Source organism: Rhinatrema bivittatum, chromosome 16, assembly GCF_901001135.1.
Source record: "Rhinatrema bivittatum chromosome 16, aRhiBiv1.1, whole genome shotgun sequence".
In the NCBI taxonomy this organism is placed as follows: Eukaryota; Metazoa; Chordata; class Amphibia; order Gymnophiona; family Rhinatrematidae; genus Rhinatrema; species Rhinatrema bivittatum.
Window position 1 is genome coordinate 30,296,615 of NC_042630.1, and position 25,610 is coordinate 30,322,224.

Sequence of the window (25,610 nt, forward strand, 5' to 3'; positions counted from 1 at the left end):
ATTTATCCCAAAGCATGTAGCCTTTTCAGAGTTTCCACTGTGCTCTTGGGATATTCCAGGCACCCTCCCATTACCTCAGTAAAGAAGTATTTCATCCTATCTTTCCCTGAGCCTCCCTGATCTAGGCGTCATATTGGATAACACATTGAAATCGTCGGCTCAGTGTGCTGCAGCAGTCAAAAAAGCAAACAGAATGTTAGGAATTATTAGGAAGGGAATGGTTAATAAAACGGAAAATGTCATAATGCCTCTGTATCGCTCCATGGTGAACACTGTGTACAATTCTGGTCGCCGCATCTCAAAAAAGATACAATTGCACTGGAAAAGGTGCAGAGAAGGGCGACCAAAATGATAAAGGGGATGGAACAGCTCCCCTATGAGGAAAGGCTGAAGAGGTTAGGGCTGTTCAGCTTGGAGAAGAGACGGCTGAGGGGGGTTGTGATAGAGGTCATGAGAGGTTTTGAACAAGTAGATGTGAATCGGTTATTTATACTTTCAGATAATAGAAGGACTAGGGGGCATTCCATTAAATTAGCAAGTAGCACATTTAAGACTAATCGGAGAAAATTCTTTTTCACTCAACGCCCAATTAAGCTCTGCAGATTGTTGCTAGGAGATGTGGTTAGTGCAGTTAGTGTATCCGGGTTTAAAAAAGGTTTGGATAAGTTCTTGGAGGAGAAGTCCATTACCTGCTATTAATCAAGTTGACTTAGGGAGTAGCCACTGCTATTACTGGCATCAGTAGCATGGGATCTACTTAGTTTTTGGGTACTTGCCAGGTTCTTATGGCCTGGATTGGCCACTGTTGGAAACAGGATGCTGGGCTTGATGGTCCCTTGGTCTGACCCAGTTTGGCAATTTCTTATGCTTTCAGCTTCATCTCATCACCCTTTACCCTTGTGTTTCTTTTTTTTTTCTGTGAAAATGCTTCCTCCTTGCACTTTTATTGAAGCCTGACAGATATCTGAGTATTGCCACTGAAACGTGGCTTTCCCTGGATTATCTGCAAAGCTTGGTTCTGAGGGACAGTGTGCAGGCAAATGTTCTGATTTTCAAAGCATGCCTCCTTTCTATGTTTCTATACAGTTTGGGATAGTCTGGGATACTAAGTAAGGGGGTGACTTGTGTGGTGCGGCAGATGCTACCATAAGCTTGCTGGGCAGACTGGATGGGTCCATTTGGTCCTTTTCTGCCATCATTTTCTCTGTTTCTCATCTCTGTTTTTCTTCACCCAGTATAATTGCTTCACTTCAGACGTGGAAATGTGCTCTTGCTGCTGCGGGGGCTGGATGAAGGCCTGAGCTCAGAGCGGTCTCCAGATGGCTTACAAGAGGCCGACTTCTTGAGTCTCTCTTGCAAGCTGCCACTTATAGCTCCTCCAGTCCGACATTCCAGGCATGCTTCAGACAAATACGGCAGCAAACCTGGTCATTATGGCTTGCTTTTGTCCTCCTACATGCTGGTCAGAAAGCTGCTCTGTCTCTGGCCGGCGATGCTGGCGGATCCTGTTGATTGTATCATAAGATGTCAGTAACTCACAACTCCATGCATTATCTTGCTTCAGATGAGGCATCCATATGGTGCTATCAGCAAACATATAAATCATATAAATATAAAGCATACGGCTGCACCGTATTTTCCTCAAAGGGCTTACAGTGACAGGCTGCTCGCCTCTCTGCGGGTTGCATGACAGGCAAACTTAAACTGAAGTCACGGGATCACAGCCGTGTGCTGCAACTGTAGAAATATAGAATATGACGGGGTCTCCTCAGTTTATTTCTGATGCGGTGCCACAGATTCCAGCTGGTCTCTGGATTTTCCATTCATGTCTTTGTAGCTAGAGATCTTCCGGGTTTATCCTAGGCTTCTCTGAATTCTGTTACTCTTTTCGCCTGCACCACTTCTGCTTGGGGGCCTGTTCCATGCACCCTTCCACCTGCTCTGTGAACAAATATGCCATGGAAAATGTGACACTGGGATGGATGCTAAAAAAAAAAAAAAAAAAAGCAGGACTTGAGCAAACTTTCATACTGTGACCTGAATGAGATTAGTAGATTAGTCCCTCCTGGGGAAGCTGTGAGCAGCCCTCTGCTGGCATGGTGCCCCCCCCCCCCCCAAGAATGGTAGACTCGCTCCTCTCGGGGGGTTACAATGGGTCAGGTCCAGTGGGGGGGCGCCTTCCGCTCTGGGTGCACAAGCAAGAGAGAGTCCGAAACCGTCGGCCCTTCTTCACGGTCCACATCTACTGTAGGAAGGAAGCACTGCAGCCCCCCTCATCCTTGTCGTCGCCCAACTGGCCACTGTCGCAGACAAGACGCTGGGCTCGATGGAGCTTTGCCAGACCCAGCATGGCACTTCTTACGCACTCACGGGTCACTTGCTATGATGGTGGCCGAGTTTACCGCAGCATCCCTCAAAAACCACAGTCAAAACTGGGACCTCTCTGGAGCCTTTCCTGGCCGTGTACATTGCGGGTGCGTATTGTGCCAGGAAAATAGCCGCCGTGGAAAAAAAAACAAAAACAAACGCTGGTAAATTGAGCGTCCATTTTCCTAACCCGCGCTCAGCCACTTCTCCTGGATTTGAATCCTGGCTTCCCTGCTTTGCAGCCCACTGCTCTAACCACTAGACTACTCCTCCTTTTAACCTTTTGTTATCCCTCCTGTTAATCTTTCTGTGGGAATCAATGAGAAAAAAAACCCCATAGAAGCATGATGGCAGAAAAAAAAAGACTGTATGGCCTATCCAGTCCGCTCATCTACCCAATCCATTTACAATTCCCAGCGCTCCCTCAGAGATCCTCTGTGCTTGTCCCATGCTTTCTTGAATTCAGATACCAGTTTTGTCTCCACCGCCTCCGCTGGGAAATCCGTTCCATTCTCTGCGAAGAAATATTTCCTAAGATTGCTCCTGAGTCCCACCCCCTTTCAACATCATCCCATGACTCCTCCTTCTAGATCCTCCTTTCCACTGAAAGTGGCCCCCCTCTCCTGTGCATGGAAACCTTGCAGGTATTTAAACTCCTTGCATGCAATGGGGCAAAACCAAAACAGACTTAGCCTGTTGGGTTGACCTGGGGAGAGTTGGCAACCCTAGATGAAAGACGCCAAGATGGATCTTTCTGAAAAGACATGTAAGTATGCGGAGAATGAGGTGGGGACAGGCCTCTTGCTGCTTGACACCGTGCAACCCTGAGAAACCCGCTGGAGGCAAGCTGCGTCACTGGCTTGTTTGCAACCGGTTGACAAATCGTGTGACTTGTTGTCAATCTTAGAGAAGTTCGCGGAAATCAAGGTGAACTTTTCCCCATGCTGTTAAAGTAGGTATAGCCAAATTTAAAAAAACAAAGAAAAAAAAAAATCAAACGTAAGCAAAATACATAATGAGCAAATGTTTGTATCAGCTGCAAATTCAAAGAAACCTCTTTTTTTGTTCGTCCAGTTTATCTAAATTAGTGCCGAGTCATGAAAAGTGTGTCAGTTTGTGGTTAATCATATTTGCTGTAAACAAACGCAAAAAATCCCCACAGACAGAGAGAGCTGCAGGGCCAAGCAGCCACAGGCAGCTGGTATATTGTGGAGCGGGAGGGGCAGCGGAGTGGCTTTTCTCAGAGTCGGCACCGGTCTTCAGAAATTTCTTTGTGAAATACATTTGCTGAAAATTTGTGAAATTTGGAAAACACTTCTGCACCTGGAAACCCAGATAGCCTTTTGAACCTCCTGAGGATCAATCTGGATCCTCGGGGGCGGAGCCGGTCAGCACACCAGCCCTTAGCACACCGGTTTCTTTCACCTTAACAGGGATCTGGGGTCACAGCGCTTGGCGTTCAAGGTAACTGTGGCCCTAAGAAGAGTAGGGGGTGGGAGCGGGCACCTCTTCTCCCTTCAGCACAGTATCTGCCGACTACAACGAATGATCAACTCTTAGGGTATCGGAGCGCTCGGCTTCCATGTGGTTTGGGGGGAAAACACGGCTGCTGTTCCCTTCTGACGTGGAAAGAAAGCCAAGAGCCCGCAGGGTCAGCTGCTTGCATTTCTGTAAACTGGGCCATGCTACGTGCTATCCCCCACGTCATTGTGAAAACAAGTAGATACGTGTGCTGCGGTAGCTCCTGCAAACGGCCTGTGCACAGACAGTAGGTTGATGGAGTTAATAAGACTCAAGCTGATCAAATCAAGTTAAACAGCTCGGTCTTCCTTATAATGCAGGAGTAAGAGAATTTAATGAAAGACGTGAAAGTCACAACTCAGTCGTCGTCGTCCCCCACCGTCCTCCCCCCGGCATGGGACCGTGTTTCACTGAGGCTGCATCGGGAGGGGATGGCTTTCCTCGGTGGCACTTTAAATGTTTTGTTGTCAAAAAAAACATTAAAAGGTGTTCTGAAATGAAAAAATTAAACTTATAAAATAAGTGTCGTCCCCCGGCAGAGAAACGCTGCCCTGGGACTCATTCTGCAGGTATTTATTTCCTTCAATTTGTGAATCACGTTTCCTCAAAAAAAAAAAAAAAAAAATTAAAAAAGACCCAAAAGCGATGGATGGCGAAAAACCGCTCAATCAGTCATGAAAACATTACCCACAGTCCCAGTTCTGCACTACACAATGAATCTCACTGCTGAGGGTGGCAGAGGCTTCGCCGGAGGTAGAGGAGCACAGTAAGTGGCGGCAGACAAGGGCCCAAAATGGCCCATCCAGTCTGCAGCACGAGCATTTGGAGGAGCTGAGCTCAAAGCGGGTTCAGAGGAAATGGAAACCTCTGTGCCTTTGATCCCTGGGTCTGCTGTTTCCATAACACAGCTGGCCAGGGACGGAGAGGCAGGCGCTTAGGTCTCTCTGATCTGCTCCAAGCTGGAACATTCCTGTGGCTTCTGCCTGGTAGCAGCCGCTCTGCCCCTCCGCACCCTGGGTCCTGGCTACCGAGGCGAGAGGCATCCTGCCTGTCTCCCAGTGCCGCAGAATCAGTATGGGGGGGAGGGAGCTCTGGGACTCCCAGTGCCGCAGAATCAGTATGGGGGGGGGGGGGGAGGAGGGAGCTCTGGGACTCCCAGTGCCGCAGAATCAGTATGGGGGGGAGGGAGCTCTGGGACTCCCAGTGCCGCAGAATCAGTATGGGGGGGGGGGGGAGGAGGGGAGCTCTGGGACTCTCAGTGCCGCAGAATCAGTATGGGGGGGAGGGAGCTCTGGGACTCCCAGTGCCGCAGAATCAGTATGGGGGCGGGGGGAGCTCTGGGACTTTCTGTGATGCAGAATTAGTATGGGGGGGGGGAGGGAGCTCTGGGACTCTCAGTGCTGCAGAATCAGTATTGGGGGAGGGGGAGGAGCTCTGGGACTCTCAGTGCCGCAGAATCAGTATGGGGGGGAAGGGAGCTCTGGGACTCTCAGTGCCGCAGAATCAGTATGGGGGGGAAGGGAGCTCTGGGACTCTCAGTGCCGCAGAATCAGTATGGGGGGGAAGGGAGCTCTGGGACTCTCAGTGCCGCAGAATCAGTATGGGGGGGAAGGGAGCTCTGGGACTCTCAGTGCCGCAGAATCAGTATGGGGGGGAAGGGAGCTCTGGGACTCTCAGTGCCGCAGAATCAGTATGGGGGGAAGGGAGCTCTGGGACTCTCAGTGCTGCAGAATCAGTATGGGGGGAAGGGAGCTCTGGGACTCTCAGTGCTGCAGAATCAGTATGGGGAAGGGAGCTCTGGGACTCTCAGTGCTGCAGAATCAGTATGGGGGAGGGAGCTCTGGGACTCCCAGTGCTGCAGAATCAGTATTGGGGGAGGGGAGCTCTGGGACTCCCAGTGCTGCAGAATCAGTATGGGGGGGGAGGGAGCTCTGGGACTCCCAGTGCTGCAGAATCAGTATGGGGAAGGGAGCTCTGGGACTCTCAGTGCTGCAGAATCAGTATGGGGGAGGGAGCTCTGGGACTCCCAGTGCTGCAGAATCAGTATTGGGGGAGGGAGCTCTGGGACTCTCAGTTCTGCAGAATCAGTATTGGGGGAGGGAGCTCTGGGACTCTCAGTTCTGCAGAATCAGTATTGGGGGAGGGAGCTCTGGGACTCTCAGTGCTGCAGAATCAGTATGGGGGGAGGGAGCTCTGGGACTCTCAGTGCTGCAGAATTAGTATGGGGGGAGGGAGCTCTGGGACTCTCAGTGCTGCAGACTCAGTATTGGGGGAGGGGGGGAGGGAGCTCTGGGACTCTCAGTGCCGCAGAATCAGTATGGGGGGAGGGAGGGAGCTCTGGGACTCAGTGCTGCAGAATCAGTATGGGGGGAGGAAGGGAGCTCTGGGACTCAGTGCTGCAGAATCAGTATGGGGGAGGGAGCTCTGGGACTCTCAGTGCTGCAGAATCAGTATGGGGGGAGGGAGCTCTGGGACTCTCAGTGCTGCAGAATCAGTATGGGAGGGAGGGAGCTCTGGGACTCTCAGTGCTGCAGAATCAGTATGGGAGGGAGGGAGCTCTGGGACTCTCAGTGCTGCAGACTCAGTATTGGGGGAGGGGGGGAAGGAGCTCTGGGACTCTCAGTGCCGCAGAATCAGTATGGGAGGGAGGGAGCTCTGGGACTCTCAGTGCTGCAGAATCAGTATGGGGGGGGAGGGAGCTCTGGGACTCCCAGTGCTGCAGAATCAGTATGGGGAAGGGAGCTCTGGGACTCTCAGTGCTGCAGAATCAGTATGGGGGAGGGAGCTCTGGGACTCCCAGTGCTGCAGAATCAGTATTGGGGGAGGGAGCTCTGGGACTCTCAGTTCTGCAGAATCAGTATTGGGGGAGGGAGCTCTGGGACTCTCAGTTCTGCAGAATCAGTATTGGGGGAGGGAGCTCTGGGACTCTCAGTGCTGCAGAATCAGTATGGGGGGAGGGAGCTCTGGGACTCTCAGTGCTGCAGAATTAGTATGGGGGGAGGGAGCTCTGGGACTCTCAGTGCTGCAGACTCCGTATTGGGGGAGGGGGGGAGGGAGCTCTGGGACTCTCAGTGCCGCAGAATCAGTATGGGGGGAGGAAGGGAGCTCTGGGACTCAGTGCTGCAGAATCAGTATGGGGGGAGGAAGGGAGCTCTGGGACTCAGTGCTGCAGAATCAGTATGGGGGAGGGAGCTCTGGGACTCTCAGTGCTGCAGAATCAGTATGGGGGGAGGGAGCTCTGGGACTCTCAGTGCTGCAGAATCAGTATGGGAGGGAGGGAGCTCTGGGACTCTCAGTGCTGCAGAATCAGTATGGGAGGGAGGGAGCTCTGGGACTCTCAGTGCTGCAGACTCAGTATTGGGGGGGGGGGGGGAAGGAGCTCTGGGACTCTCAGTGCCGCAGAATCAGTATGGGAGGGAGGGAGCTCTGGGACTCTCAGTGCTGCAGAATCAGTATGGGAGGGAGGGAGGGAGCTCTGGGACTCTCAATGCTGCAGAATCAGTATGGGGGGAGGGGAGGTCTGGGACTCTCAGTGCCGCAGAATCAGTATGGGGGAGGGGAGCTCTGGGACTCCCAGTGCCGCAGAATCAGTATGGGGGGAGGGGAGGTCTGGGACTCTCAGTGCTGCAGAATCCGTATTACACTTTTCTGACTCTCACTGCTGCACAGTCAATGTAAGGGAGAGTCCTGTCTGGCTCCCAGTGCTGCCAAAATAGCCTGAATCTTGCTGTGACCGGTCAGTCCCTTCATTCATCAGGTTATTGCTTACAGAAAACAGAGCAGACGTATGGAACATGTTGTTCAGAGACAAACGGTGCTGTGAATTACTGCGTTTCCCACCCGGAGCACTTACCCCATGCTCCACAAAGCATGCCTTTCACGTATCCCAGCTCTGGCTCAACTAAACCTTTCAAAAGCCTCCCTCAGAAAGGTAAAGGCGCCTCTGTCCACCGAGTCATTCCTGCCTGCCTCTTGCTCCTCCCCTGCTGGACAGTGCTGTACTTGCCTGGTTCTTTCTAATAGTGACAGATGGGGCACTAGCGCAGGGCCTAAGCCTGGAGGGGGTCCATACGGGGTCGGATTAAGGGTAAGGGCAAACAGAATTTGAATAAGTGACATGGCATGAGCAGGGTGTTAAGGGGCTCATGGCCTGCTCCAGGGCTCCAGACACACTTTTAAGCCATCCTTATATATAGTGCTGCCTGTAGTGCTACACACACATGTGTGTGTATATATATATATAGAGAGAGAGAGAGAGAGAAGAGATGCAGAATCTGTGTTGGTTAAAGGAACTTCTTGGCTAACAGAAAGTGGTTTTGCTGGTTTCGTTTTCTGCCTCTTAAGGTTTGGGAATTCTTCTGACCAACATGAGAGTAGCAGTGGTCTGAAAGCAATAGTGAGGAATTTTTATTTTTTTTTTAACTGCAGGAGCCAGAACCTCCCACGCTGAGCTGAAGGGAGCTCTTGGCAGGAATGTGAGGTATTTGTTACTGGCTTTGTTGGACAGGATTTAAGGCTCTCGGCTCAAGTTTCTTCTCGGCCTAGCCGGCCTCTTTTCATCTTCTGAGCCGGAAATGGAGGGCAGAAAAAGCTGCCAGCGAAGTCTGGGAGCTGCCTGCTGATTGTTCTAAGGTAGTAACTTGCTTCTGGTCAGGAGGGCCCCCCCGTCCCCCCCACTGCAGACCATTTCTGTAAGGACGGCAGGGTGGCGCTAGCGTGCCAGGCTGGCCAGGTCAGGATCCTTCACCCAGAAGACACCTCTAAAGCCCGGGCTGGCACCGAAGCACTGTACAGACCAGGCTGACTGTTCGCTCTTCGGGTGAGCACTGGGTGCCACTGTAAGAAAACCCACCCCCCCTCCCCCAGGGGCCGTGAGCACTAACTCGGCAGCATCGCTAAAACCAGAGTAGGGAATGAAAGCCCCCTACAGGGCAAGGCCCTTACCACCAGGACCTTATGGTATTCACCCCAAAAGAACTCAGATATGAAATTGCAGACCTGCTGCTGGTAATCTGTAACCTTTCGTTCAAATCTGCCTGTATTTCTGGGGATTGGAGGGTTGCAAATGTAGCACCAGCTTTCAAAAAAGGGCTCCAGGGGGGATGACCCAACTAACTGCAGACTGGTGGGCCTGATGTTGGTGCCTGGTAAGATGGTGGAAGCTATTGTTAAGAACAAAACTATTAGGAATACGGATAAACCCTGGCTTAATGGGGAAGAGCCAGCATGGATTTAGCAAAGGGAGCTCGTGCCTTACTATCAGAATTCTGTGAATGAATAAATAAGCGGACGAAGCAGAGGCGATTAAGGTAGAGCATTTGGATTGTCAGGCGGCATTTGATAAAGTCCTTCATGAGAAACTCCTCAGAAAACTAAAAAGCACCGGGGCAGGAGGCAGGATCTTACCGTGGATTGGCAACTGGTTAAAAGATAGGAAACAGAGAGTAGGACAGATAGTGGAGTGCCTCAGGGGTTTTACATAATTATTAACAATCTGGAAAAGGGAACAAGGGAGGTGATCACATCTGCAGCCGACACAAAAATATTTCAAAGCAGTTGAAACCCAAGCAGACTGTGAGAAACTGCAGAAGGACCATGCCAGCCTGGGGGACTGGGCCTCTAAATGGCAGATGGAATTCAACGTGGGCAAGTGCAGAGCGATGCACCTGGAGAAAAATAATCCCAACCACTGCTACCTGGTGCCGGGTTGTGCGTTAGGAATCCCCCCACCCCCACCCAGGAAAAGCACACCGGAGTCCTTGCGGACAACACATTAAAATCCTTAGCTCGCTGTACAGGGCTAGGAATGACTTCTTTGAAAAGAAACGGAGAATAAAACCGCGACTATTCCAGTACCTGTGCATCGAGCCATGGTGCGACTGCACCTTGAGCACCGCGTGCAGTTCTAGTCTTCCCGTCTCAAGCACGACACAGTGGAGCTAGGAAAGGTGCAGAGGGGATGGAGCAGCTTCTCTACGAACGGGGGTTCTTCATCTTGGAGGAGCTCTGATAGAGGTTTGCACAGAGCCGGTGCGCTCCAGGCGAATCTTTGGTCAGGTACCCCCCCCTGCCCCACCTTACCTCCAGAAGGTCGCTTCCTCCCATCGCCAGCAGTGGCTCCGGCACGCCATGCCCTTCTTTGTCAGTATTAGCTCTGGCACAGCACCCCTCTGGGCCTTGCGCTGGCAGGATTTGGCCCCCCCCCCCCCCCCATAATTTTGGCACTCCAGGTCAGGGGTGAGCAAACTTTTTCAGCCACGGTCCCCCATCCATTCATGCAATTGGTTAAGGTCCTCCAAGATGAGTTAATATAATATAATATACACACACACCCATATACATACATGAAGGGTATTCACCAGTCAACCACACCGCCAACCAGTGGCTCAAAGCCCACATTTTGTTTCTTTTCAAGATGCTGAAAGGAGTAAACACACACACACACCCACCAGAAAAACGCAGACAGACACACACACACACACCAGAAAAACGCAGACAGACAGACAGACAGACACACACACACCAGAAAAACGCAGACAGACAGACAGACACACACACACACACACTCCAGAAAAACGCAGACAGACAGACAGACACACACACACACACACACTCCAGAAAAACGCAGACAGACAGACAGACACACACACACACACACTCCAGAAAAACGCAGACAGACACACACACACACACACACCAGAAAAACGCAGACAGACAGACACACACACACACACACACACACACACACCAGAAAAACGCAGACAGACACAGCACTCTACTCGCAGACAGAAGCACCATAGACAGAGACAGAGGGAGGCATAGACACAATGTACCCTGACAGACAGACAGACAACCCCAGGCAGACACACTCCACTCAGACACAGAGAGAGAAATAAGCAGACAGACATCACACACACAGACCAAAACACACCAAACAGAAAGAACCAATGCCCCACACTAGACCCTGACACACAGACCACCTGCCACAATGATAAGGGCTGTCAAATTTTTCAGAAAACTTAGGTGCCAGCCAAAACTTTTTAAGAGCTGAGAAAAACTCCATCCTACCCTGCCTCATTTTATTTTTGCTTTTTTACTGTTTTTACTAATACTAAATCAAAGGGGACACACCATGAAACTAGCAAGCAGCAGATTTCAAACAGATTGGAGGCCGTTTTTTTTTTTTGTTTTTTTTTCACTCAACGCACAGTCGAGCTGTGGAATTTGTTTCAGAGGACAATGGTCATGGCGACCGGCATAGCTGGGCTTAAAGGGGGATTTGAACAAGTTTCCAGGGAAAAAGTCCGCATAGCATTATTAGCCAGGTGGACTCAGGAAACCTCCCTGGGAGCGAGCAGGAAGGAATTGGATCCTCCTGTTAGGATCTCCCAGGTACTTCCGGGTGACCCGGATCGGCCACCGTCAGAGACAGGATGCTGGGGCTCGATGGACCGTTGGTCTCACCCAGCATGGACACTTCTTGTGTTTTTATTACCGTGAAAGTAGAGCGCCGTTAAAATAGTGGAAGGCAGGAAAGGGTTAATATCCCAGGCCTTACTCCCAGAAATGCCCGGCCATTGACACAACAGGAAACTGGAACACACAAAAAACCCCCCAAAAAACCAGGTGCATTAGGAGAAATAAAGGTCCCCACCCTGAGCCTATTACAAAGGGAAGAGGTCCCCCTTCACCCAGTGACCTGCTCCCTGAAAACCCTGATACAGTATATAGAAATTAGTAATTTACACAAGCCAAATGGGGTGGGGTGGGCACGCTAGGCCCAAGGTTAAAGAAGGTCATGTGACCTCCAAGCCACAGGAGGTGGCCATATCATCAGGAAGCTGAGATTTTGGGAGTAGAGGTGGGGTGTGAAGGCCGTTGCCTTGCAGCTCTTCCTTTTCCCACATTACAGTGGAATTTTCCATGCTGGCTGTGTTAGCCACTGGATCCTGTGATGACCTGACTGGGAAAGGAAGGCTGCTGGCACTGTCCCCACAGCTGGATGGTCTTCCCGCCAGATGTCTCCCAGGGCAGGCAAGGTGGTCTTGCAGGGGTGGACACAGGCAAGGGGAGGGCACACACTGCGTAGTGTGTATGGTTGCCGCGCTCTTCCCGGCTGGCCACGTACACCTTGGGAAAAGTTAATCAGCTGACACCCCCCCTCAGCCACACATGATCGTGTTTTCTGCAAAACCAACCAGAGCAGAATATGCTCTTTCTAGCTCTGGGGACCTGGCAGGGATAAAGGTCAGTAGCCAAGTCCAGTGGCATAAGCTGAGGCACTCACCAAAGGTCTCACACACACACACACAGTCAAGGGCAGGGGTAAGATTAGAACTAAGAGACAGGAAGATGAAAGTGACTCCGTCAGACCTGCGCCTGAAACAGGTCTTCCCAGCCCTGTCCTGGTGACCCAGCAGTCAGTATGATTTTCAACATACCCACCATGAATTTGCCTATATTCGGTATCTCGTGCATGTCCGTTGAGCCCGTCCTGGGGTCACCAGGACAGCTGTGAGATGCCCTAACCTAGGCCCCCCCCCCCCCCCCCCCCATCAGTCATGACTCTCAGACACAAATCAAACAAAGCACTCCACTTTCGTTGCCTTATTCCACACAACTCCTACACAAGACTTAAAGTCTCGCCAGTTGGCTGCTCTTCCTGAAATTCTCTACATGGCTTCCCCTGTGATATGGGAGCAGCCATGTTTGGGAGGTTGTCACCAATCATATCACAGCCAGTGGGTTCTGATTGGTCTCTTCGGCAAAATGATGTCAGTGGTATTCCATCCAAACATGGCTCCTTCCAGACCTGTCCATGAGTTCTACGTCAGCAGGAAGGTCTTTTGAGTCATAGCTGCTGGGCTTTGCTGATTTTTTTTGTTTGTTTTAAATCTCCATAATAAATATACTGGAGTACAGTTCCCAGAATGCCTAGAGGAGGACTGGGCTGGCTCAGCTGGGGTGGCAGGTTCGGGCGGCACTCCTGAATTCATTTCAGATCACGCAACTGCAGTTCCCAGTCTGTCTGAATGGGAATATTACAGCCCGCAGCTCGCTTCTCTCCGACACAGTTCTCCATTTCTGAGTACAAGGCCAGAGAAAGCCAGCGAGCCAGTCCTGGTCCTTCAACTTCTGTTTCCAAATTGACAAATTTTGAATGCTGGAAATCCTCTCCACCCCCCTTCCGCCAAGGCCTGCTTCACTTAGTGCTGTGGACATAGTGCTGGCAGCCCTCCCAGCTTTTATTCCATCTCCAGAGCTCCTTGAAGGACTGACTTTTAGGTCGGTCCTGGTTTTCTGATACAACAGGCCAGTGCATTGTGGTAATTGTAGTACCACATGGAAGAACCACTTTGCGCTGGGATAGTAGTTTCCAGAGTCAGGACCGGCCAGAAGCCTCCTGGTGGGAACTGGGTGACTCGGCATCTCTGTTAAGTTCTCTGTTTCTCTGCATGAAAAGACTGACTGAAACCTGAGAACCGTGGAGGCGGCAGGTTCTCTGGAAAGAGCCCTCAGCTTGGTCCTCGGTACGGTATCAGCTTCCACGTCTTTCTCTGCGCTCCCTTTGTGGTGCTGTCTCCTCTTTCACCGCCGTGCTCCTTTGATCTTATTCTCCTGTGTGTCTCTGAATACCTTACTCTGATTCTGCAGGGTTTTATTGGATTCTCACGCTCTTTGCTTTCCAAGGGTTCAGACTCTGCAAACACTTAGGGATGGAGGAGAGCGGAAGCGCTGAGGCCTTAGTGACCCAGTTTCACGTGGCAGAGCTCTCCCCCCCCTCCGTGGATGTGGAGGAGGTTGAGGATACAGGGTGCAGTTTTTGCTGCACAGGGCCTCATCTGTTTTGATGAGCAAGAAATATCATTATAATGAAGCCAGGGTTTCAGACTGATGCAGCCAGCCCCTGCCTGGATGGGAAGCCTGGAGCAAGCAGACAGCGCCCTCTGCCGGTGGATGGTGGCAATACAGCAAGCCAATCTTCCATCCCATTGAAGGCACAGGAAAGCAGAGCACAGCCCTGCCCAGAGCTGAGAGGATGCATTCAGCTGGCCTTCCCTTTGGCTGGCTGCCCGTCATTATCAAAAAGCAGCGGTCCCTCCAAGTCCACAGCCAAAATGCAGATCCGACCTCCTGCGCTGACCAAGCTGGGGAGGTGGGGTGGAGCTGTCAAGTTTCCAGAACTAGAGGAAATGACTTAGTCACCGGACAGCCCAGTGAGACTGCTGTTAAATGGGGAAGTGGCCACTCAGCTGATAATAAGGGGAAGGTGGCGATGCTTCGGGGAAGTCATGCACGAGATGAAGGTGATGAGAGTCAGAAATTCCATACCCCCACCTCGCCAGCTGACCCGCACCAGTCCCACTCCTGACTGGGTCTCATTTCTGCTTTTTACAGAGAAAGGCGCACTATAAGTCCTTTCTCTTTCCATCTGATACGCCCTACGCACTGTACAGAGGTTAGACAGTACCCCCCCCCTCCTCTGGCGGGAAAAAATTCTGCTCTCCAGTTCCGTTTTCATTTGTCGACTGGAAAAGTGAGGCTATAAAAAGCATAGGAGTGGCCGGGTGGAGAAGGAGTGGCTTAGTGGTTAGAGCAATGTGCTAAGAACCAGGGTAAACCATGATTCAAATCCCACTCCCCCCCCACCCACCCCCCACCCCCCCCCCGATACGCCTTGTGACCTTGGGCAAGTCCCTTTGTCTCTCATTGCTGGTAAGCTCTTAAAGGCAGGAACTTATTGTGCCTGAATGCTAATAATGCCCTCGGCTACCTAAGGCTCATTTGGATAAGGCAGGGTTAAAAATCAGAGGGAGAAAAAGTGACCTTGCTCAAAGTCGTGCCAAAAGAGTGGGAGCCTTCATCCTGCATCCCAGAGCTTCGCCCCAATGCATTACATTTTATGGGGGGAAGACTTTTGCTTTGAGAGTTGCCCTGGGAAACCGAGCCACTCACAGGCACGCCTAGGAATGAATGGGCACGAGTAGATTTCCCGGCAAAATTTACAAGCGTAATTTGTGAAACCAAAAAGTGCATGTAAGCTGGACATCCTCCCCACCCTGTCCCCAGGAGAAGACCTCTCTGGTATGCCCGCAGACACCCTGCATGCCCACATGCTAGTGATGATCACTTTGCATATTTTATAGAAGCAGATTTCCGAGTAAAACATTGGTTTATAGATGGAAACAATCTTCAAATTTGCTAATCCTGTGCCAGTCACCTTAGGAGCACCTATGTTAGTCAATGTTCTTATGGCCTGGATTGGCCACTGTTGGAAACAGGATGCTGGGCTTGATGGACCCTTGGCCTGACCCAGTATGGCATTTTCTTATGTGCTTATAATGTTGGGTAATTTGTGACTGTTCCTAAGACATCATACACTGGGTGGGAATCTGTTGCATATGGGTAACATGTACACATCCCCTGAGCCCTCCAGTCTAGAGGTGACAGGCTCGGTATCCCTGCTCCCATCCTCTGAGCCCTCCAGTCCTAGAGGTGACAGGCTCGGTATCCCTGCTCCCATCCCCTGTGCCCTCCAGTGCTAGAGGTGACAGGCTCTGTATCCCTGCTCCCATCCTCTGAGCCCTCCTCCAGTCCTAGAGGTGACAGGCTCTGTATCCCTGCTCCCATCCTCTGAGCCCTCCTCCAGTCCTAGAGGTGACAGGCTCTGTATCCCTGCCCCCATCCTCTGAGACCTCCAGTCCTAGAGGTGACAGGCTCTGTATCCCTGCTCCCATCCCCTGAGCCCTCCAGTCCTAGAGGTGACAGGCTCTGTATCCCTGCTCCCATCCCCTGAGCCCTCCAGTCCTAGAGGTGACAGGCTCTGTATCCCTGCGCCCATCCCCTGAGCCCTCCAGTCCTAGAGGTGACAGGCTCTGTATCCCTGCGCCCATCCCCTGAGCCCACCTGTCCTAGAGGTGACAGGCTCTGTATCCGTGTCCATCCCCTGAGCCCTCCAGTCCTAGAGGTGACAGGCTCTGTATCCCTGTGTCCATCCCCTGAGCCCTCCAGTCCTAGAGGTGACAGGCTCTGTATCCCTGCGCCCATCCCCTGAGCCCTCCAGTCCTAGAGGTGACAGGCTCTGTATCCCTGCACCCATCCCCTGAGCCCTCCAGTCCTAGAGGTGACAGGCTCTGTATCCCTGCTCCCATCCCCTGAGCCCTCCAGTCCTAGAGGTGACAGGCTCTGTATCCCTGCGCCCATCCCCTGAGCCCTCCAGTCCTAGAGGTGGCAGGCTCTGTATCCCTGCCCCCATTCCCTGAGCCCTTCAGTCCTAGAGATGACAGGCTCTGTATCTCTGCGCCTATCCCAAGCCCTCCAGTCCTAGAGCTGACAGGCTCTGTATCCCTGCTCACATCCCCTGAGCCCTCCAATCCTAGAGGTGACAGGCTCTGTATCCCTACACCCATCTCCTGATCCCTCCAGTCCTAGAGGTGATGGGCTCTGTATCTCTGCTCCCATTCCCTGATCTCTCCAGTCCTAGAGGTGACAGGCTCTGTATCCCTGTGCCCATCCCCTGAGCCCTCCAGTCCTAGAGGTGACAGGCTCTGTATCCCTGTTCCCATCCCCTGAGCCCTCCAGTCCTAGAGGTGACAGGCTCTGTATCCCTGCCCCCATCCTCTGAGACCTCCAGTCCTAGAGGTGACAGGCTATGTATCCCTGGTACATCCCCTGTACCGTCATTGTCACTTCTTACATTTTAATGTCTTACTGGCAGTGATTTTATATGTTTTGAAGCAAATGCTTATTCAGAAATATCAAATCTACACAATGTTACAGAAAAAAAATTTAATACTTTTTACAATCTTCAAACAAATATTCTTAAAGAAAAAGATGCAAAATATGTAGGTGTCTTTCATAAAAAATAAATTAAAATGTACAGAAAAAAATACAGAAACACTCTTTATAATATACTTTTGATACCCTGGACATTTGGTAGCAAAAAATGTTATATATAAATTTTTCTATCACATTTTTTTTTAATTTACATTTTCTTTGGTAAAACCTGAAATGTCACAGAAAATACAGTAATATTTCCCCTGGGGATGCTGTGGAAGGGACCATGTGGAAGTGATAGAAGGGCCAGGCTGAGATACCAGTATTTGAATTCCGCTGCAACCATCTCCAGTCCCATTCTGACAAAATCCCCACGATTCGCTCCTGTTCAATTGAAAATCGTGTTCTGCCCTGTTTCTCCGCCGACTAAAATTAAATTTAATGCGGCGGGTCTGGGCCACTTTAAGGGATCCTGAACCTGAGACCCTTGGCAAATCAGTGTACACCACAGCAATCAGCCCTTTGCAAAACAGCGCGTGAACTACTCCGACATGCCCCCTTTACCTCTTACTCTGTGTAGACTGTGCTTTTGCACAGGGGAACAGCAAAATGACTTTAAATAATAATAATACTAAAAAAAAAAAAAGACAGACTATATAGCACCTTTGAATGTGAAATGCATAGCTTCATTATAATAGGTTAATCAGTGCTCCTAATGGTGCCTCTTAAACCATAATAGGTATCGTCGCTTGGCATTCTTTTGGGATGCGTGATTCTGTTCTCTGAGAACTAGCACTATTATTACAGATTCCTCAAGGAGTGTGATTTCATTTCTGTAAGGATGGTGGGAAGTCACATGAAGATGTCAAGCCCTAGGATCGCCCAAAAATAAGCCTCCATGGAGCACAGCTATAGAATATTTTTTGGCACCTTCTGCCTTTACAAAATTACCTTGTCGGAGCAAGAAATGGGGGGGGGGGGGGGGGGGGGGGACACGGGACTTCTCTCTCCCCCTTCACCCCCTACCTATTCTAACATGCAGTTTTTATTCCCTGCCAGGACTTGACCACCTTCGCAAAAAAAAAAAAAAAAAGGAAATATGAAAAATCCTCAGAATATCTTTTTTTCCGCAATCTTCACTCTCAAACTGAAAGGGGAAAAAAAAATCTGGAATGGAGCCTGGAAAACGGCTTCTCCCAGGCCTGCTGCAAACCTTTCCACTCACGGCTTTTAAACAGCCAGAAAGGCCAAACTGCATCCCTTCCCATTTAAAAGTCTGCGGCATAGGAATTCACCGACTGGAAAGCTGGATGTTCGCAGCTGGGAGGAAGTTCCTGCTAAGGAAGAAAAATGTTTGCACCATCTCGGGGGAAATGGGATAATCGTTTTACTTTCTATGTTCAGCAGTCCGCAGGTCTGGTTGGTTGGTGAATTAATTGCATCAGTAGCATGGGATCTTCTTAGTGTTTGGGTAATTGCCAGGTTCTTGTGGCCTGGTTTTGGCCTCTGTTGGAAACAGGATGCTGGGCTTGATGGACCCTTGGTCTGACCCAGCATGGCAATTTCTTATGTTCCCCACACGAAACCTGGCCAGCCAAACTTCCCCGGGCTTTTTTCTAAAACTTGCACAGACCTTACTCGGTAACTCTGAGGCTTTACGGGAACTAAAGACAGCCGTGCTCATCCGTGCACGACGGAGCATTTCAAAATCAGGCACATCCCCTGATAATTGCAAAAAAAAAAAAAAAGTCATAATTATGAACTGCAGGTCTTTTAGCTGGGAGAGGGGGTCAGTGATGGCCTCATCCATGTACGCTGGTTTGACTCGTGCAGCGAGCGCGATGTCATTGGAGACCTCGGCAACCGTTACTGACCAATGAGTGAGGTGCTTCACCCCTGCTGCCGGGGAGGGGGCATGGAATGGAGCGAGGCTGGGGCTAATAGTGGCGTTTGATAGTTCTACCAAAAAGAGCTCCAGGAGGCCACTTGGCAAGTTGGCGGGTTCACAAAAGATGGCTGAATCGGCAAGCCCCGCCCCCCCAGTGTCTGGTGCTGGCGCACAGAGCTTCGTAAGTGTGCGTTCCACTGTCGGAGGGGTGCATGGCACGCAAGCGTAGGCAGGGGACTCGACAAGAGCTCCACCAGTGGTGACCCAGGCCCAGTGAGGTTTGGTCACTCGGCTCGCTCGAGTGGGTGGGACATTTCGGTTGGGATGACTTCTGAACCTAGAATTCAGCACTTCTATATCTACTTTAATGAATTTGGGCGTCTTCTTTGTAAGTTTGGGATTTTATTTTTTACATCTCTGTCCCAGAGAATCCTGGGAATTGTAGTCTTGCTCTGTGAGCAGTGAAAGCCGATGTCACCCAGCCAATTCGTTAGGACTGAGCAGATGTCACCCATCTCTTAGATGGATCTTCACGCAGAAGCAGAGGAGACAGGGAAAAGAGGGAGGAAGATAAGTGAGCTCCATCCCCCACCGTTCAGTAGCATTTTAGAACAAAAGTTTATGTGAAGGCGAATGCATTCTTTGCAGGCTGTGAATCTGTTAATTGGACTATGGAAGGAGCATCCAGTGTAGCAGTATCTGAGCTTTCCAGGCCTCTTTTCTTCAGACGCGTCTTGACTGACCTGCTGCACGGGGCAGGCCATGGGGCTGTTCGCCGGCACCTGCCTGTAACCCGCTCAGCTGCTGGTTTTGCATTCACGCCCGGGATACTGGTCAAGGACCTGGGCAATGCCAAAATCTCCCACGCATCATCCTCTCCGGACAATTGTTTCTGCTGGTTCTGACAAAAAGAAAATGGTCCACGGCCTGCAGAGAAGGAACCGAAAGCAGTAAAGTCTGATGGCTCCACGACCCAGGAGGGGGGGGGGGGGGGCGCAGGTGTTGGTCGGCAACGCGCAACGAGAACAGGGGGAAAACGCTGGAGGCATCGTCGCCGGCTTCCTCACCACCGACAGCAAACTCCCGCCTCGGTGCCAGCACCTTTGCTTCTGGATATTCCTGCGGGATAATGCCCCTCCCCTCCCCCTTCCCTCAGCACATGCTCTTTCCAAGCAGCCGACCGCACGGCCCGCCAGCCAGGCAGCCCTCGCCCGCCGTCTCTGGAGCGCTCGGAGATCAAGTCTTTAATAAATACTTCCCCCCCCCCCCCCCCCCTTCTCCAATAAAAAAAAAAAAAAACAGAAATCTGTAAACAGTGAAAGTGATGGTGGGGGCCTCCCCTTCCCCCGCAGCGAGGCCGCTATCGAGCCGGCGGGGTCCGGCTTCGCTCCAGGGCCTGGGTGCAGGACGCGCAGCACACTCCCTTGTAGTAAGCGTACACGCACAGTCGGGCCTGCAGCACCAGGGGGCAGCTGCGGTCTCTGTCCTTACAGTTCTCATCTGCGCAAGAGAAAGCAAAGGGTTAACCAGCGGCGGGCACTCGCCACTCCTCTCGCCCACGCCATATCTCCTCGGACGCGGGGCACATGCCCAGAGGATCTCTTTTTTTTTTCCTTTAGGCATGGATTATCTGACGCTTTAGGAACGGAGCCTGGGCCTACGGTGAATGCATGGAAAAAAAAAAAAAAAAAGAAAATACGGGAGAATGCTCTTCCTTTCCTAAAGCGGTCCCTAAAATTTCTGGGCGTTGAGACTCCCAGCTCAGACCTGCTCTAGTTACAGACTAGAAAGCCCTTGGTTAACTGTGCAGAGGTCGCTATATCAGTGCATCCAGGTTGTCACCACACCAGAGTACCAGAGGATCAATACCCGAGATTAACAGAGGAGCACTATACCAGGGGAGCACCATATCAGGGCATGCAGGTATCACTACACCAGGGCACTAGAGGATCAACAGGCCGGAATAACAGGGGGAGCACTATGCTAGGGGACTGCCATCCCAGAGTACGGCATGCTGTGTACCTAGCTCTAGTGTGCACGGTTCGGCATTGCAGGTTCGTTTCTCCGCTGGCTTCACGTCAGGGTCACACAGGGCACTGAGGGTTCCGTTCCCGGTCAGGCAGCGCACCTCTCTCACCTGCACCCCTCCCAGGCAGGAGCGTGAGCACTGCAGAGGACAAACGTGAGATTGGACTGCAGTATCTACTAAAGGTTAACCTCGGGGGGGAGGGAAGGGAGACCGGATTTCGTGTGTACAGCGAGAGATGCTGGGGAGGGCGTTTACATTAGTTACATGAGCCTGGCTTGTTTCATTGGCAAAGCAAGAGAAGGGAGGAAGACAGGCGGCGTACTGTGCATGCGAGTCGGGTATGAGCAGGGCTAGGGAGATAGGGCAGCACGCTATGTTTACGCTCATCGATTTAATGAATCGCAGTAAGCAAAGTGATGTACAACAAAAAAATAAAAACATACATAATAAAACCTATAATAAGTAAATAAACAATAAAAACCCCAAAATCTAATAACTGTGTACATCATTTAAAAAAAAAAAAAGGATTGGCAGTGTGTCTTGTGAATGGACGGGGGCTAAACCCTAATTACAAAGTGCCAAGGCAGGAGTCCATCAGAACAGCAAACACACGGAGCAGCTGCCCAGCAGCACCAACTACATCGGGATTTAAGAAAGCCCAGGACGGGCACAGGGCAGCCTTGGAGGTGGCGAGATGAAGGAGCTGCAGCAGGGAGGAATGGCGGGCTCTGTCACCCTTATCTGGCATCATATCCTGAAAACCCACAGGGGTTTATCCTGTGCTCAGGTATCCAGAGAGTCCTCTAGTCAAAAGGGAGGGTCTTTTCCAGCGTAGGGCTATGTAGAAAGTGCACGCCCAGCAGCCTGAATTTTCCAAGCTGACTTCTGCACATAAATTCACTTTGAACACCAGCCAGGAATCCCGTGCGCTAGGTGTGGGTATAGATTTATGTGCACGCTTTTGGAAAATCAAAAGTGTGCATGTAAATGGAATTCCCTGCCCTAACTCCGTCCACCCAGGGCAATTTTCATTAGCCCATTTACAGGCACTAAAGCCAGGCTTCATGCATGCAAATGCTTCTTAAAATCAGAACGAGACAAGGGATGCAGGATCTTGATATGCAAACTTTTATTATCTGCTGGGTGGACCTGGGGATGTTTCCAATGAAGGCTCACGTCGCCTTTTAAGGTCTTTCCCATTTCTCTGTGCCACTTGACCACTTAAGCCAAGGGAAAAGAAGCTTCCCTTCCTGGCCCAAGCAATGCAATCATTTCCTTCCTCTTGCTCCCTGGAAGGAGCGGAGAGGTTCTCACTTCAAGCATTTCGGGGACCAACTTACCGTGCTCCATGGAGTGGTGAACCATCGGGCTCGGCAGGGGCTGGCAGCGCAGGGCTGCAGCGTGACGGGCTTCTCCAGGTGTGCACATCTCGAGGGATCGGTCACGTTGAACTCTGACCCCAGCCTGCTGACGCAGATCACGTCTCGCCGCTGCGTGCCGCCGTCGCACTCTGCCGAGCACTGCGGGTCAGAGCAAAGGGGGGGGGGGGTGAGGGGGGTGAGCAGCCAGACAGCTTTCCCCACCCTCCCTCGCCGCCACTCCTGCCACCCGTGCTGATCTCCTGCGGGCACAGGCCACCCAACATTGTTCTCGGACCCCTGGCCGAACTAAATATTTAGGCTTCCCCCCTCATGAAACATTTCTCCTTTGGGCCCCCAGGGGAAACTGCTCCCTGCCTGTACGCATCACAATATATCACACTGCCCTACAGGAAACACCAGCACATAAAGTGAGATGTCCGGTCCAGTCCATCCATCCTTGCCCTGCATCTCGTGGACTCGCCCCTCCCAGGTCATTCCTTGGCCTGGAAAGTGGAATCTCACTGGCTAAGGAGAGGATGCAGAAAGGGCCTTTTACCCGCTGTCATGTCACAGCCCAAACGCACACCCCCAAGCTCTCCAGCTGACCTAGGTTCTATCCAGAGCCCGTCACCTCTAGGACTGGAAGGCTCAGGGGGGATCTGTTAGAGAAGTAATGCCGTCAAAAATTTTCGGATGCGGGGAAGGGGGCAGCGCGCCAGTCCTCCTCTCACCTGGCTCCAGGGTCCCGTGTACCAACGGACTGCTCGGAGGCAGGGCCCGCTGTCGCATGCCCTCATGTCCAGTGGACGGGCCCCTGGGCAGCTCTCTCCCAGGGCGTCGCCAGCGTGGCTGGACAGGCAGACCACGGACCGTCGCTGGATCCCCATGCCGCACTCCGCTGAGCACTGTGGCACAAGGTGAAGAGGCAATGTCAGCATCGGGGATGTGCAGGAGCCAAGGACCTTACCTACGGTGTGGTACCGAATGTAACTTGCCTTTAAGCTCAGGGTTGGGAAAGGCGAGTAATCAAGATCCAAATAATGATTTCTATTTAGTGCTTAAAGCAGCCAGAAATGGATTTCAAGCAATTTAAAAAAAAAAAAAAAAAAAAATCGAAAGTGTAAGCGTAAATCTTTTCCCTGCCCCAATTCCGTCTCCCAGAATGTCCCTTTCTAATGCAGGTGCATTTTCAAAGTTCAATGTATGTGTATAAAGCACTTAAATTTATGCACATTAAGCACTTTGAAAATCCAGCCCTTAAAATGACATGGACAATATATATTTTTTTTTTTTTTGTTTTTTTTGTTTTCTGTTGCCTCCCATCTGAAATGACACAAAACCAAATGAAAATTTTGTTGGCGTTGATGAACGGGCAGAACTCCAGATGTTCCGGCCCGCGACTTTTAAACGCATTTGCGATGTTGGCATGGGGTGGCTGGCTAGCTGCAGAAGAAAAGGAGCAGCCCCGTCCCACTGGCACCCGAAGAGGAGAGGGGGGGCCCAGCGGTGCCATGGGTGAGGGAGGGGCAAAATGGATACCGGAGGACGGGCAGTGGTCCCCAGCCCCACAATGGGTGCCCGCGGCTGGAGACAAAGGCTGAGGGACGGAGGAAGGAATCATCCCACGCTCAGGAGAAGGGGCCGAAGGCAGACCTGTCCTCTGAAGCACTGTATTTCATTTCTATTACAGAAAAGAAACAAAATGACAGAACTGAAAATAAACGGAAAAGGAAACGACCGGAGGGAAAGAAATAGAAAATTAAATAATAATTAAAAAAAAAGTCCCCATACAACCCTAGTCAGCAGAGGCAGCGGGCAGCAGTACTGCACCTGTCTCCCCGTCCTGAGCAATGCATGTATCCAAACATGGGGGGGGAAAAAAGCAATATCAATAATATTAACAAGATTCACAAGACATGCAACCAGTTAAGAACATAAGAAATTGCCATACTGGGTCAGACCAAGGGTCCATCAAGCCCAGCATCCTGTTTCCAACAGAGGCCAAACCAGGCCACAAGAACCTGGCAAGTGCCCAAAAACTAAGAAGCACCCATGCTACTGATGCAATTAATAGCAGTGGCTATTCCCTAAGTAAACTTGATTAATAGCCATTAATGGACTTCTCCTCCAAGAACTTATGCAAACCTTTTTTGAACCCAGCTACACTAACTGCACTAACCACATCCTCTGGCAACAAATTCCAGAGCTTTATTGTGCGTTGAGTGAAAAAGAATTTTCTCCGATTAGTCTTAAATGTGCTACTTGCTAACTTCATGGAGTGCCCCCTAGTCTTTCTATTATCCGAAAGTGTAAATAACCGAGTCACATCTACTCGTTCAAGACCTCTCATGATCTTAAAGACCTCTATCATATCTCCCCTCAGCTGATTGCCAGTCACTATTAGTGACTCCAGATCAAAAGCTTACTCCATCCCTTATGGCTTATCAGGAAAGAAACAGAAATGTATTACATAGGGGATATATAGCACCATATGAGATGGCGAGAGACAGGCAGAACAAAAGACAGTGAAGGAATGAAAGGTGGAAATATTGATAATCTCTGCAATCCCCGGTCCCAGTAGCTCCCCCCCCTCCCTCTGCATCCCCAGCGGTCCCGGGCACCCGTTACCGTGTTGCTCCAGTCATTGTGGAACCAGGTCCTGACACAGGGCCCCATGTCGCAGGCTTCGCTGGCTCTCGGGCGCAGTCTGCCGTTGCATTCTCGGTCGCTCACCGTGTCCCCGTGGTTGCTGACGCATCGCACGTGCCGCGTCCTCTGGCCCTGGCCGCACGGGACGGAGCACTGCGGAGACGGAAAGGAGTGGGAGGGAGGCGGGTTACCGTGTGCTGTCTCGTGGCACCCACCCAGAGTAAGCCACGCATGCTAAAGAACTGCTAACTGGGGGGGGGGGGGGGGGGGTGTCGGCGAGAACACCCCGTCTCGGAACCACAGAACCACCAGAATCATCAGACATTAACAGGATTTCACCATCTCTCAGATCCGCCCTCACTATCCTATATCTCTTTCCCCCCCACCGACACAATGTACTTCCCTGATGCCCACAGTCCTCACCATGCTCCAGTTTGCGCTGGTCTCCCAGTGACTGCAGATCTGCAGGTGGCAGGGCTGCGTGGCGTTGGGCTTCTCCAGGTGCGCGCACCGCTGCGGGAGCACCATGGTCGTCCGGTTGGCGTACATCTGGCGGCAGGTAATGGGCCGGTGCTGAACCCCCGCGCCGCAGGACCTGCTGCAGGCGGACCACTCTCCGGCATCCCAGCTGCGGAAAGAGGAGACGGCGAACGTAGCCTTTAACTCCCCACCCTCCTCACAAGATTTCACAGGCGTTGCTTTCAGAAAACAGCTAAAATGTGGTTTTGTTTTTTTTTTGATGAGCAACCGATAAGGTCTTTGAGTATTTTGCGTTCAGGTTTTTTAAAAAGCAGTCGAGAAGGAAAAATATCAGCGTGCGCGCATGAAGGTTATTCGGGGCATCTCTGTGAACCCGGTACGGTGCTAAGCACACCGGCAGCCAAAATAACTTCAAAACCCAGTTCCAAACCCCCTGCATGCAGTCTCCCTGTCAGCCACTAGGGGGCAGCTAATGGCTAGGAGCTAAAAGCACTGACGCCTAGAAAGCAAATTAAAAAAAACAGAGAATCTTAATAAT

At 51.3% G+C, this 25,610-nt stretch overlaps 1 protein-coding gene and 1 long non-coding RNA gene across 3 annotated transcripts in view; one reads left to right on the top strand and one right to left on the bottom strand.

Moving 5' to 3' along the window:
- The window catches only part of LOC115078070, a 200,033-nt gene that overhangs the window by 7,498 nt on the left and 166,925 nt on the right, over nt 1-25,610 (top strand). The window lies entirely within an intron of this gene.
- ADAMTSL4 (ADAMTS like 4) overlaps nt 16,663-25,610 on the bottom strand; it is a 69,061-nt gene continuing 60,113 nt past the window's right edge. The window contains exons 13-18 of one of the 2 annotated variants that reach the window (XM_029580675.1): nt 25,016-25,220; nt 24,572-24,745; nt 22,675-22,848; nt 21,923-22,102; nt 20,576-20,720; nt 19,814-20,053 (exon numbers count right to left, since the gene is read on the bottom strand). In XM_029580675.1, the coding sequence (XP_029436535.1) occupies nt 19,914-20,053; nt 20,576-20,720; nt 21,923-22,102; nt 22,675-22,848; nt 24,572-24,745; nt 25,016-25,220 (1,018 nt within the window). In that variant the 3' untranslated portion in view covers nt 19,814-19,913. Of the gene's footprint in view, nt 20,054-20,575; nt 20,721-21,922; nt 22,103-22,674; nt 22,849-24,571; nt 24,746-25,015; nt 25,221-25,610 lie in introns of both variants that reach the window. The other variant, XM_029580676.1, reaches the window with a different exon arrangement.